The 13,428-nt window shown below is 46.5% G+C and overlaps 5 protein-coding genes across 5 annotated transcripts; 1 reads left to right on the forward strand and 4 right to left on the reverse strand.

Moving 5' to 3' along the window:
* Positions 1–192: 192 nt before the first annotated feature.
* Positions 193–1,308, reverse strand: N7495_000036 (phosphatase PAP2 family protein; the record flags this gene model as incomplete). Its single annotated transcript, XM_057202706.1, has 4 exons — positions 193–571; positions 605–944; positions 1,001–1,094; positions 1,165–1,308. 4 exons carry the CDS (start codon positions 1,306–1,308, stop codon positions 193–195), a joined length of 957 nt encoding a protein of 318 aa, XP_057066779.1.
* A 208-nt stretch (positions 1,309–1,516) lies between these two features.
* Positions 1,517–2,292, forward strand: med7 (mediator complex subunit MED7; the record flags this gene model as incomplete). The annotated part of the gene is made up of 2 exons (XM_057202707.1): positions 1,517–1,774; positions 1,834–2,292. The coding sequence occupies 2 exons, from the start codon at positions 1,517–1,519 to the stop codon at positions 2,290–2,292; spliced, it is 717 nt and encodes a 238-aa protein (XP_057066780.1).
* Positions 2,293–2,827: 535 nt separating this feature from the next.
* N7495_000038 (uncharacterized protein) lies at positions 2,828–4,216 on the reverse strand (the record flags this gene model as incomplete). Its single annotated transcript, XM_057202708.1, has 1 exon — positions 2,828–4,216. One exon carries the CDS (start codon positions 4,214–4,216, stop codon positions 2,828–2,830), a length of 1,389 nt encoding a protein of 462 aa, XP_057066781.1.
* A 1,702-nt stretch (positions 4,217–5,918) lies between these two features.
* On the reverse strand, positions 5,919–8,745 carry N7495_000039 (fungal specific transcription factor domain-containing protein; the record flags this gene model as incomplete). The annotated part of the gene is made up of 5 exons (XM_057202709.1): positions 5,919–6,183; positions 6,247–6,971; positions 7,040–7,771; positions 7,919–8,019; positions 8,622–8,745. 5 exons carry the CDS (start codon positions 8,743–8,745, stop codon positions 5,919–5,921), a joined length of 1,947 nt encoding a protein of 648 aa, XP_057066782.1.
* Positions 8,746–9,336: 591 nt separating this feature from the next.
* On the reverse strand, positions 9,337–12,932 carry N7495_000040 (putative importin beta-4 subunit; the record flags this gene model as incomplete). Its single annotated transcript, XM_057202710.1, has 4 exons — positions 9,337–9,515; positions 9,575–10,311; positions 10,500–12,822; positions 12,887–12,932. 4 exons carry the CDS (start codon positions 12,930–12,932, stop codon positions 9,337–9,339), a joined length of 3,285 nt encoding a protein of 1,094 aa, XP_057066783.1.
* Positions 12,933–13,428: the final 496 nt, after the last annotated feature.

The raw sequence follows: 13,428 nt of genomic DNA on the forward strand, positions 1-13,428 counted from the left end.
ACAAAAACAAAAATCTTGATAAATGCCTGAAATCTAAGGCATTATAGTGGTAGTAGTAAAATGTGTAGTGGTAGTATCAGAGTGTGTAGTGGTAGCAGTGCGTCCCTAAAGGTACTTGGATATATGGGTATTAGATATGCAGAGGAATTTAAAGAACTTATTCCCGAAATTTTCGCAAGAGTGAAGAAACTATCAATGGGTATCTGCTAACTGATATGTGCCCTCTCGAGTGGATGAACTGACTACTGGTGATAGAGCCCGCTCTTCATCCTCCAGTCGCCCAAATCCCTCCGTATTAGCAAAGTCTGCCTTGTCGTACGACACATCACATTGAGTCGACCGCAGTGGCGGGTAATAACGTCGATATGAAAACCAAGCCACCAGCATTCCTAGAATGCTACCGCACGTTACGTCCCATACATCATGTCGGTAATCGTCCACGCGTGAGATGGCAACAAGCATGGCGCAAAGAAGAGGGGAAAATGCAAAAAGACATCGTCCAAGGTCAGTCCGAGGGCGAAAAACGTGCATCTGGCCACAAAAGAAGCTGTAGGCGCAAACAGTCGGTAAACTGTTCATTTATAAATGACTTGGTAGTACTTACAGCGAGAGGTATCCAAGCCCACTGAAGGAGAGACTGCTATGTCCACTTGGAAAGCTGCGCCATCCTTCTTGTAGAATATGCTCGTTGGGCTGGGTGCATACTGTCCATGCGACTAGCACATTGTCTGCCGTGCCTCGAGTGGGCTTGCAGCGAGATAGCATATCGGGGCGGGGTCTACCCACTGCATTCTTAACAATATCTGTAAGAACTGTTGTCAACATTATAGCCACCAATAGTCCTAAAATCGTGACTTGGGTCTTCTGTCCACCAGGGCGAAACATGGCGGACCAAGCGAGGATGATGAGAAAGGGTATCACGCCTGCGTAGATGATAGACCACCCTAGGGAGAGCAATATAAGTATGCGAGTTGATCGGTTCAGAGCTAGGGATTCGTACAAACAGTGACTCGTTCATGAACAGCATATGGATACTGAATCGATTTGTTGTCGAGTGAAAACATTCGGTGAAAAGGAGTGAGAAAGAGCTCAATCTGTTAAGATCAAAGCTCGTATGTTAACAATTGCTATGTAGTATTTATTCTTGGGTTAGTTCCAGCTTACCAGTAGCCATCCCAGTACTAAAAAGCACAATGCGATATAGTCGGCCGCATAGGAGCGTTGGGAAAAGCGAGCGACAGCTCCAACTAGGTCAGCGCGACGCTGAATTGGAGATGAATGTCCAGTCCCCGAGCCGCTATAAGGCATTCTTCAGGGAGTGCAATAGCAAAGACTCAGCAGGCCTTTAGTCGAGTGGCATGTCGTAAGTGAATTGAGATGTAGAGTAGAAGAGCGGAACAATGTGGTCACTTAAGCACAGACCCACATTTGGTTCCGCGTTCCTTCCAGCTCCAACTTCTTCGCGATTTCCAATTTCTATTGCCTACCTTTTTACCGACTACATAGATATAATAATATGGCCGATGCTAGTCAACAACGCGCGGTGACTGTCGCCTTTGCACCACCGCCACCATTGTGGAAGCATTTTACTCGTGACAACCTAGACAAGCTTGAACAAATCAAGACAGAATCCAAGAACCAGGATGGAACCGGCCATGACCGAAATTTGTCACCACTGGAGCTACGGGCTCTCAATTTGCCCCCAGAGCTACGGTTCCTAGTACCACCAGAGATTCCTGATGGGCAGTACTCGGTCTTTGGCGAGCTGCAAACTGTGAGTCTCATTCAGCTCAAGCACAGCACGAAATGAAGAATGGACTGACTTGGAGACAGTTATCAACTACACTACCATCCTTACAAGAGCAAGGGATTGAGCAGCTATACCCCGAACCTACTTCGGAAACTGATCGCGACCCTTCACAACCATCTCAGCCACTTAACCACGCCTATTACCTACTGAAGATTAGCAAATCCCTTCTTCTCAACTTTTTGGAATTTGTTGGAATCCTCTCCGTCGCCCCAGAACAGTTTCAAGCGAAGGTGGATGACCTGCGCAACCTTTTCATTAACGCACACCACCTTCTCAATCTCTATCGACCGCACCAGGCTCGTGAATCGCTTATTATGATGATGGAGGAGCAACTAGAGCGCGGCAAAGAGGAAATAAAACAAATGGATAAGGTCAAGGCAGACATCGAAGGCTACTTGGAACAACTTAAAATCGAAGGCAGCCAGATGAGCTCATCAGAAGGATCAGATAAAAATCAATATTCTAGGTCGAAAGGTACCTGAGAAGATATCTCATGAATGCATTATATCCCATTTCCCTTTATGTCAGTTTCCTTTTTCTTACCACTGAATACAAGCTATCTCACAAACTGCCCCTGGCAGCCCTCTGAGTTGGACTGCGACCAGGCATTCGTCAACCACCAACTACACAGTCTAGGCAGCATTTAGCTTCATCTCAAGCTTGTCGGCAGTATACGGCAAGGGAATCGCCAAGGAATCCCAATACCAATAAGTCTCTAGAGCATTATGAATCAGAAGGGTCTCAAACTGAAGGTTGGCGCCGATACAGAGGCATCCGGTATGAAAAGGCTATCAAATGGTCAGCGGAGAACAAAGTAATACTCTATGGTGGTGTTGATTATTCTATTTGGTTTGGATCTTCCGATAGCCTGGCCACAAACTTCCTGATGACTGAATCGAAGAACATAGGTAGTATTTGTTAAGTCTCGTACTTCTACTTTAATCTGATAAAATAACCTAGCGATGATGATCCACTGGGCCTAAAAATGGCCCTAACAAAACGTCAAATTAAACTACACTACAACTTGGCCACTTCCTTGTATTCAAGCCAGCACATCAAAGGATCCCTCTGCATCAATTCCATGATTTTTGAATCAAGTGGCAACCTAATCTCCCATGGTGCATCCCCAAACCGAGCTGGTAGGGCCCAAGTAAGGCCTTTGTTTCTCGGATCAGGACTATCAAAGTCATGAATCGTACCCAGGACCGACCCGAAGTCCAAATTATAGAAGCCTAGATTCCGTATGTTACTAAGTGTCAAGTCACCCAGTCCTCCCACGACTGATCTGTTTGATGCCCAGTCCTTCGTGTTCGTAATTTGAGATATGGTATTTCGAACAACCTTGTCGTCAATTGCGACAAACTGTTGTCGGTGAATGACAGATAATTTGGCAAGAAAATGTATGTCGGTTTTTTTAAGACGAGTGATAGAATCGTTCTGATCCCGGGGCAACACTTCTAGGAGGGCTTTGAGGGGAAATGGACTATGAACTGAGATGCCTTGTAGACAGTTTCCTAGGTAGGTTTGCGGAAGAACAGAGCTGAGGGTTCTGCGGACGTCTGCTGCAGTAAGCAAACGAGATTTATCCTCAGCTGCACTTGGTGAGAGCAATGCACGAGCTCGCATGAAACAGAGCCATATAATAGACGATACAACATCATTTCTTGACAACTTGGTGGGTGGATTTGTCAATGATATGCAAAGTTTTCGGAGCCGGTTAATCTTTTCATTGCACAATACAAATTTGTGGGAGACCAGGACTTCGGCGATAAGATCGACTGGAACTTCAGGAGAGCTTTCACCTTCGTTTTTCTCTTCGCTTTTGACAACCGGCACTATTGATACAGCGTTGAGGATTTTCTTTCTGGTCAAACTCTCCTCGATTGGGCTTGTGGTTCTCTCGGCCAAAGTCTCTGGACTCCGACAGGATATCGACAGGGCTTCCATCACATTATAGAACCCCGTGGCATCCATAGTCATATGGTGGAAAGCGGCACAGAGAATAATTCCATCTTCCAAGATATTGGCCTGCAGCCGGAAAACTGGACTGCGCTCGTTTATGATACTGTCAAGAGCCAGCGGCAAGTATTCTGGATCATAAAACTCTGTATCCCATCTTCTGTGATGATATTTGATCTTTAACATGGGATACTGATCCAAACTATCTTGATTTGATGGTTGGACCTCCATCATGTTCTGCTTGTCCGGCCATAGAGAAGAAGCGGCCACATTTCCAGTCAAAAACGGCAGATGAGAGGTCAAGCATGCCACGCCTGCCTCGAGGACTGGAATTGCCCGAGCTGGATTATCCAAACGGAAGGTCAGAAATGCAGTCATATGTACTGCCACCGGGACATAATCCAACGGCGAGAGCAGGTACGGCTCGAAGTCATTTGGAGGGGCCATATTGCTGTATTCTTCATTAAGTAGAAAAGCAAAATGAAAAAGAGAAACTTTGACTTAATTCAAACCCCATTATACATGCTGAGATATATTCACTTGAGTGTGAACAAGTGGTACTTTATTATGACCCATATTTTAAGCTTCCGATGTAGATCCGCATCCTTTTTCCGATCTTCTTCGAGACACCTCGATTTCTTTACTTTACTGGCACTATCAGGAAAATATTGGAGAGAGCCAGTAAGAAGTAGGAAAGCCACACCTGGGCAATGAATTAAGTACGGTTAGACCTCGGGACCCAACTAGGTACGAATTTATCAAGGTAAACAGGCTCCGGAGGTAAACTAGTTACAGAAGCCCACTTAAAATACCTAGGTAGGAGTAATAGTGACTTATCACTTCCAAGGATGTACACATCGCCTTTTTTATCGTCCATTAGGTAAAATGTACGGAGGGTCACTGCAAATGTTTGAGGCCGGCCTACTTCCAACGTTAGTAATATGAGCCTATATAATACGACTCTATACACCTAACTAATAATATGACCGTTGCAGAGGATTCTTGGGAGACCCTTGGGGCACGCAGGACCGACTCCTGCGAGAGCACTCACAAGATCACAGACTCCCTTGCTTGAGGAGACAACATCTCGGGTTCCCAAATGCTGATAGAGATCAGCGGGAGAAAGTGTCGGTCAACAGATCAACAGGCATTGTAGCCACTAACTGGTGGAAGTCCACCATGTCGGTGAGCTGCCGGCCTGCCCGATAGATGGCTGGCGCATTGAGATCGTTCGATTCTTGTTCCCTCGTTAAGCAGACCAGGTGGTCTCCGCGGGTATAAGTGTAGGCTATTTCCTGAGTTTTAAAAGTTTTTCAAGGATTAATCGCTTCAATATATTGTTAATCCATCTTCAAACACACTTCCTCATATCTTCTCTGCCTAGGGCTTATCGTAAAATTACTCCCTTGATTTGATTTATAGGTCCATATCGTACATTGGAACTCTTTATAATATTCTATCTGGGTAGTATTTATTCTAGGAACATGTGATTGACTGGTATCACTATTGGAAAGTCATTATATTAACAAAACTTATCTTTTCTTACAAATGAATGTCTTTAAACACGCTTTAAGATCTTCTAAGCTTAGTTCAAGAAGATAAGACACCTACGCATAACCATTGCTTTCAGCGTACAGTTTATGATATAAACCAGGTTAAAAGACTACTCTGGTGCTCAAATTCACCTGACCTGAATAATATTGAAGCAACGTAGCCCTATATAAAGCGTGAAACTATAAAGAAGTGTACGCTGAAAACAGGCCAGAAGATATGTTCTCTTGGGTAAAGACATCCATGGATGGTATGAAATACCGTAAGAGTAGACCCAGACTTGGATTGTGAGTTAGGTATTCCTCAGCAAATTCAGGAGATTATTCGTTTAGAAGGAAATAATGAGTATAAGTAGGCAAGAAGAGCAGGAAAACGTGGAAATCATAGATATCAGAGGAGAGGAAAGGAGCTATCAGTAAAGTGAATATAAGTGATCTCAAAACTAATTTACTGTCCTAGTTAGGAATATACGTAATCATTTCCGGCGTCAAACATTTGTAGTGGTCTTCCGTATTGTTGTGCTCTATTTTGTAATGTAGGTACATCTATCTTAATGCAACAATCTAAGGCAACATTGAATTGAGTCGAATGAAGAATATTAAGACGGAATGGAGGTGGAGTGTTCACGCCACGCCTTCTCGATAGCACACTCCGCCAGCTGGTTCAACTCATTCATAAATTCGGCCACCAACTTAAAATGAATGATCTCATTTTCCGGCAACTTCTGCATGAAGGTACTCTCCACCATCACAGTGGACGACTTCAGCTGATCCAAATCATCTCTTGATCGCGGATCTAGTGGGTTTTGTAGGATACTACAGAAAATATAAAGCAATGCTGATATAGGGTAGAAGATCAAGTTCCTAGATAAGTGGTTTAGTATTCACTGTCGATACTAATTTTAAGAAAATCAACACTTCACATACCAGAGAACACCATCAACAAGGATTCCCACTGCAGCTTGCAGGTAGCAAAGGGTAGAGCGGCTAGCCTCAACCGATAGAGTGAGACTAGACTTCACCCCATCCATAATTCCACCTTGCACCCACGATTTACAACGACTGCTCGATTGGTGGATGAGGGACATACACAGGTAGTAATTAAGTCGTAAAAAGAGTGAGTGCATATTGATATTGGGGTCGGAGGCTGTTGGCGAGAAAGACATAGTCGGACGCCATTTGGGTGGTATCGATAGCCGCCAGTCTTCCAGTTCATCGTCCAACTCTCGTATCGACTTGAGAAGTTCAGCATCAGACTTCTGAATGGCTTTGACTGAGTAAAGAGAACTGTAGGTGCGTGCCTTGATAATGCTCAAACGCAAGTCAAAGGGGAATACAGGCTGGTCGAAGGGCATGTTCTCATTTTCAGGTTCCATGAATGCCCGATCTAAGTAGCCTAGTGGGAGTGTCAAATCACAATTTTCATCGCTAATATTTGGTGGTTGGCCGGTGCGAAGAGCAAAATCTTTATCCATTGTATAGCAAATCCAGAAGATATTTCGCAACTGCTGCTGTTTTCTCTGGCTATGGGCGTCGTGTAAGCTAGATTGACTCGGGGCCATGTTGCCTCCAAGCGTAAATATTAGACGTGCAGCAATTGCTCCAAAGTAACCTGTAGACCGCATATTTCCGATTGAAATCTCATAAAGTGTCTAGGGAAGACAATATCAGCCCAGGTAATTTTCGCAGATTGATTTGCATAAAGGGCTCTGGAACATACCATCATAGTCACTGCCTGGGCTCCTTCTAGAGTGGCAGGTTCCTTCAAAACATGTGACAGGAGATATTGAGCCCTGGAGGCCAGTATATCCTGGTCGATGACAACGTCTGAGAGTAGAGAGCTTTCGATTACTTCTTTGACGAGTGGGAGACGCGAGGCAAATGCTAGAAAAGAAAGGATGAGAGCGACCTCTGTTGTGGATGTGGTTATAGAGTCTGATTTTGGCTTTTGATAAGCAGTCTGAATCGTTTCCTCAAAGAGATCAGCATCCACGACTGGGAAAATTCGCCGCATAACAGGTGACGCTTTGTACGCTTCGAAGTACAAGCGCACACTGCGGTAGGCTGGTAATTCGAAATCTTTATAAGTTGGTAAATTCATTAAAAACTCATAAGATTTCCAGCCACACTCTCTTTCCCAACGTGCTCTTGATGCGAGATTGTCGATCGAGATAGTCTGACCAGTGCGAGTTTGGACCCATTCTTGTCCTTCTGGAAGAAGACATGGAAGACCTGTCAGCGAGCTAATGACACAGAGTTTTCGACCAGCAAAGTGAACACTAGCAGCAGCTGGAAACACGGGCATGCTGCTAGTAGTACTAGTGCTGGGTGAGCTACTAGTAGTCGCATAGATCTCTGGAAATTGAGATATAGCGAACGATTCTGAATTTTGTCTGAAATTGTTTTCTATGAGTTTCTCCATTCGGCTAATCCGATCGGATAGCCGGGAACTCTTCGGTTGACTATGGGGGAGGTTAGACATGGACTTTGTAAAAGTGGAGTAAAAACAGCAGCACAAGGGCCTGAAAGCCCTGAGGTTCATACCTGATACCATCATCTTCGGTTTTTCGTTTACCCCGTGCTACTCGATCAAATGTACAAGGAAGATTATGGTGGATACACCAGTTGCATTGAGACGCGGCATCGAAGTCACACTTAATTTTGCGCCGATAGCACCCATCGCAGGCCCGCAACGTACGCCTTTGCTGCTCGATTGATTGCATGAGGACCTGAGGATGTTACAGTGTTAGGAACATATTACTTGTAAGGCCGCGCTACTTTTCAAGAAGTAGTTCTGGGGAAAAGATGATTCTGCTGACACTTTCGCTGACGTAAAATAGTATCGAACCTTGGAATCTCTGTCACGTGGACAACCAATTTCCAAGGTTCGAACTTGCAGATGAGAAAGTGCCAACTTGGAAACCTTGGAAATTATATACTTCAAATTTCAATCACAACACATAATCCCGAGGTCTTTTTACGCTGGAATTAACATTTGAACATTCTAGGATTCGTTTGACTGACCGCAGGATTATTCTCAATACCTCCGTCCATATACACTAAGATAGATTTAGCCAACATTTGAGCAGCCTCGCAAGATTTCATAACTTTGGAAGTTCATTCTCAGAGGTCCAGATCTCAGGAAGCAAAGCATTGATGCGAATTAGAAATTGCAGATGTCAGATCGAAAACATTGATAATATCTGCCCTATCCAGAATTATGGCTACGACCCGCGTAACCACCTGCGCAGCCAACAGCCTAGATAGGTAGTTTCACATCACTGTGCAAATACAACAGTCACAGTCCTCATCACCACAACCACAGCCAAAACAGGGCTTAGAAACGGTCTTGATAGGTTTGTTGATTGAGCTTCCAGAGCCACTAGTGGGCAGAGTGAAGTTTACTGGGGCCGAGGAAGCAATCATTTTGATTCAGAAAAGGATGGGGACCGGAGTATTCGACAGTACTAGTAAGCTAGCGTAGCTGCAAGTGGTTAGCAACGACGTTAGATGTGATATAGGGGTGATTTGAATTTACAAAGGTGATCCCAATACGGAGATTGGTCGACGAGTAGCAAGAAGGAGCCTTGGACGTCAAAAGGTATCTAGGAGAACTCTTGAAAAACCTTGGAATTAAAATGAATAACCGTAGAACGATAAAGCACTTTTGGAATGTAGAAATTGAAGCTCTGGAGTGAGTGTCATCTATAAATAACCTTAGAAACTAGTAAGTTGCATTACCCCGCCACACACGTCACAGCCCTAGATAGCGTGTAATACGTAGGTGCCTAATGAAATCTAGATGAAAGGAATCGTGAACGGTTAAGGTAAAAACACTCCTGGTGATATTCTGAAACAAAAAGCCCTTATATACAGCAGTAACTTTTAATTTCATCACTCATTGCGGATTCGCCGAGACGGGGTATCGTCTAATCATCTCAGGGTTTCCATAGTCATCCATCTATTTCCATTACAAAACTAGTCGTCAACATAAAATCCATGATAGGGGAAGCATATTTAAAGTTGCTCCGCCCAAGGGGCAACGCCCGGTTGCACCTGGTTCAGCCACTTGACAAGGGCGACCAACTCAACACGCAGCTCATCCTCCAGCTGGTCCTCGTCGCCAGTCAGCACAGCTTGGAAGACGGGAACGAGACTAGGAGTGAGTTCGAGAATGATGGGGTTCTCAGATTTGTCTGCAAGAGATATTGTCAGTAGATGTTATGAAAGAATGGGTGAAAGGGTGAAAACGTACAGAGCTGGCAGATCATGCGGTAAAGGGGCTCGTTCTCCTCAAAATCGTTCTTCAAAGGCAGAATGCTGACCAAAACGGGCAAAACTTCCTTGAGGGGCATGCTCTCGGGGTGGCGCATGATCATGCGGCTGACACAACCAGTGGCGTTGTCCTGGAGACGAGAAACGTTCATCTGCAGACATTGCTCGAGCTGGCTAAGAATGGTAGGGTATACCTTGACAATCTCAGCATCCGAGTTGGAGTGCTGCACCAGGCGGCCAACAGCGTAGGCGGCGTTGGACCGGGTCTGGGGGTCCTCATCTCCAAGGCGGTGCAACAGCACCTTAAGGATGGTAGAGGTGAAGGGGGTAATAGCACCGCCCATGCCGTTAATGCACTCAGCGAGAACACCAGCGGCAGTGGCGCGCTCCAAGGCCTCGCCACTACTGGCGTAGCGGAGGATAGTCTTCTCAAACACCTTCCACAACTCAGCGAAGCTGGCGCCAAGAGCAGCGGCCATACCTGAGACAACATCTAGAGCAGTGTCGACGACCACCCAATCGAACTCTGAAGTCTCGTCACCGGCCTCAAGGGTCTCCTCCTCAGGACCGTACTCAAACTGACAGGGGTGCTTCTTGGAGATGATATCGGTAATCATCTGGATCACGTTATGAAGCACAGTCTCGTCAGAGATGAGGGCAGGACCACAGAAACGGAGGTTCTCGGCCATGTTACGGTTAATATCCGCGACGGTAGCACTAGTATGAATCAGTCAGCGATTGAACACCATCGATTCAAAATAATAAAGCGATTAAGCAAAAATAACAATCATTCGTGATGAACGCGGTTCACATCATTTGTGCACTTGGCACTCAAAGTGAGCTGGGTTAAGCGATGGGTATAATCATGTTGGAAAAGCAAAGCAGAAAAAAATTTATTCACGTACCGGTCATCTTCCTCTGCCCACATCTTGATGGTGGCAGTCATGAGGATTTCACCGAACTTCTTCACCTCCTTGGCAGGCTCAAACTGGAGGGGAAGGCCGGGCTGCCACTTGGGCATCTGGCCAGTCTCCTCGGCAATGGCAAACAGCATAGCGTAAGAGCGGTGGAGAGTGCTTATGGTAGTCTTACGGACACCCTCGTAAGGGTGCTCGGCAAGGGGCATAACCATCTCAATGGTCTTCTCCAAATAAGGCAAGAAGGTGCTGCGGGTGTGAGTGACGAGGTCACCAATGACTTCGACAGCAATCTCCTTCTCCAAAGACAGAGGGGTAGTAGCAGTAATGTCATCCCAAGCATCCTCGTCATCTTCAAAGTCAACATCTTCGATCTCGCCCTCAAGATCATCATCGTCGTCGTCAGCGCTGGCAACCTTGACTTTGCGGCCGCCAACAGTAACCTCCTGGCCAATGAGATCCTTGGCATGCTCACCAAGGGAAACCTCAAGATCAGTCTCATCCTGCTCGATGCAGGCAAACAGACCGTTGATGACACCATCGAGGAAAGGGGAGAAGTGCTCGGCGTAGACCTTGGCCATGGCACCCCAGAAGAGATAGGTGCTCTCCTTAAGGCGAGAGTGGCCGAGGTGCAGAGCTTCCTCAGTGGCACGCATGAGCGGCTCAACATAGGGCTGGTAGCGCTCGGGGCCCGCAGCAGCAGCCATCTCACCCATAGCATCGGTCACACTGGCACGGAGATCAAGCTCCTCCTCGGTGTCCTTAACAGCGGCGTACTCCTGCAGGAGGTGCATGGTCTCGTCAAAGAAGGAGAGAAACGAGCTGCCGGCAGACGAAGCAAGGGAGCCAAGAGCACCAGAGGCGAGAGCCTTGATCTTGAAGTCAGGGTGCTTGAAGAGGTTGTGCAGGATGGGGACGAGCTCAGCCTGGTAAGGAGCAACATCTTTCTCATCCAGGCTGTCAACTACGGAATCGACAGCGCTAATACCGGCCCGGATTATTTGCAAAATAGGACCATCCTCCTCACCCTTGTACTCTTGCATAGCACTAGTCAAATTGGTGAAGAGCAGAGGCATCAGACGCTGGTGCTCATTGCTGATATCCTCGACCAGATCATCGGCAAGGCGAGCAACGGCATGCAGAGAGGCCTGGCGCACCTTGGGCTCAGGATCGGCGAGAAGCTGAAGAACCATGGGAAAGATATCCTTCATCTGGGAGCTGATGAAGTCAGGAGCACCCTCAACGCACATACCCAAAGCCATGATACCGGCACGGCGGTAGTTGGGGTCGGTGTTGCTGAAGTAAGGTCCAAGAGCCTGGAGCAAAGGAACAACGACCTGGCTAGGAGGCAGACTCTGTGCAAGCATGTCGAGGAGACCAAGAGCAGAGCGTGGAGGGTCGATTTCGCCATCAGAGGCGGAATCATCATCCAATTCGGTCACGATGTGCAGAGCAGTGCGGGTCAACTGCTCACCGAGGCGCATGCCTTGGATCTTCAACTTGCGGTACTGAACGCACTGCATGAGGAAGCTGATGGCCTGAGTACGGGTGTCCTCATCAGCCTCGGTGTTGGCTGAAATCTCGTTCATGAAGATTACGAGGTCCTTCAGGTGAACTGTCAGAAGGGCGGGGTCACAACCAAGCAGAGTCTGGAAGACCTCGAAGGCCTGCATGACGCGGTCCTCCTCGCCCTGGTCAATGACATCCTTCAGAACGGCAACCATAGCTGGTACCATCTCCTGGAAAGCTTTGACGGGAGCCATACTCTCCTCCGAGTCAAGGTGCATAGCCAGCTTGCTTAGAGACAGCAGAGTATTGATACGGACTTCCGAGCTTTCGGGGTCGCGAATAGTCTTGTTGAACAAGGCAAACAGGTCCTGGAACTTCTCTTCAAAGCCCTCGCCGAGGGTTTCCAAGATGGTGAACAGGATGTAGATGGCGACCGCCCGCTCATCTTTGTTGCCGGCGTCGGCAGCCTGGAGCAAGACGTTAGGCAAATCAGCCCACTCGCCATCGACCAAATCAATCTTGGCGACAGCGGAGATGAGCCGAGCGATGGAATGACGGACGAGATCAGAGCTCTCGCTCATGGTAGAGCGGAGGAGCTGCTCACGGATCTGGGGCTTCTGGTCCGCTGCCACCTTCAACCAGTGCTTTGATACAAGCGAGCGGGCCTCAACGGCTGCCAGCTGGCGGAGATTTGAATTTTCATGTGCAGTGGCAATCTGGAAAAGGAAGACAAGGGACTCAGGCTGGCTGTAGAACTCCTTCTGGAGGATGCCAGTAGCTTCTTTGACATTACCCTGAGAGGCTGGAAAAAAGAGCAAGGGTTAGTAACAACATCCTCAAGTATCATTCAAGGAATATGTACTTACGATCCAAGACAATCTGCAATTGCTGCAGGAACCGTTGTTGGTCCATGATGGATGTGAATTATGAGGTTCCAGTCAAGGAGTTTTTTTTTTTTTTTTTTGTCGTGAATGGAATGAAAGGGTGTCCTAATTCCCTTTTATATAAGGACACACGTGCGTGTAGATGAGCAAGCAGCTTATCCTTGAAAGACAAACAGCTGGGGTATCAATAAAAAAGCACAAAAGAAGAAAGGAAAAGGGAGATGATTTTTGGAGGGGAAAAAATTAAGACGAAAAATTTTTGACATATGCTTCGTTAGGTCCTCTAAGCTAGTCCTAATTGAGACTAGCTTTACGAACGGATAAATCAAAGTCCCGTTCCATCTCCACTAATAAAACAGATATCACAATACGGAATACACTCCGTAGAATATAAACAATTATAGAACACGTATGACAGAAATCGGGAATTTAAGTGTATGTAAGCCTTGGAGTGTTGATATTACGGGAGTCTGGAAAAAGTAATGTATGTTTTGGGTACAATTGCAGAATTCCCACTCCTTTGA

The sequence above is a fragment of the Penicillium taxi genome (genome assembly GCF_028828555.1).
Source record: "Penicillium taxi strain IBT 34144 chromosome Unknown utg000001l_segment0_segment0, whole genome shotgun sequence".
NCBI lineage: Eukaryota > Fungi > Ascomycota > Eurotiomycetes > Eurotiales > Aspergillaceae > Penicillium > Penicillium taxi.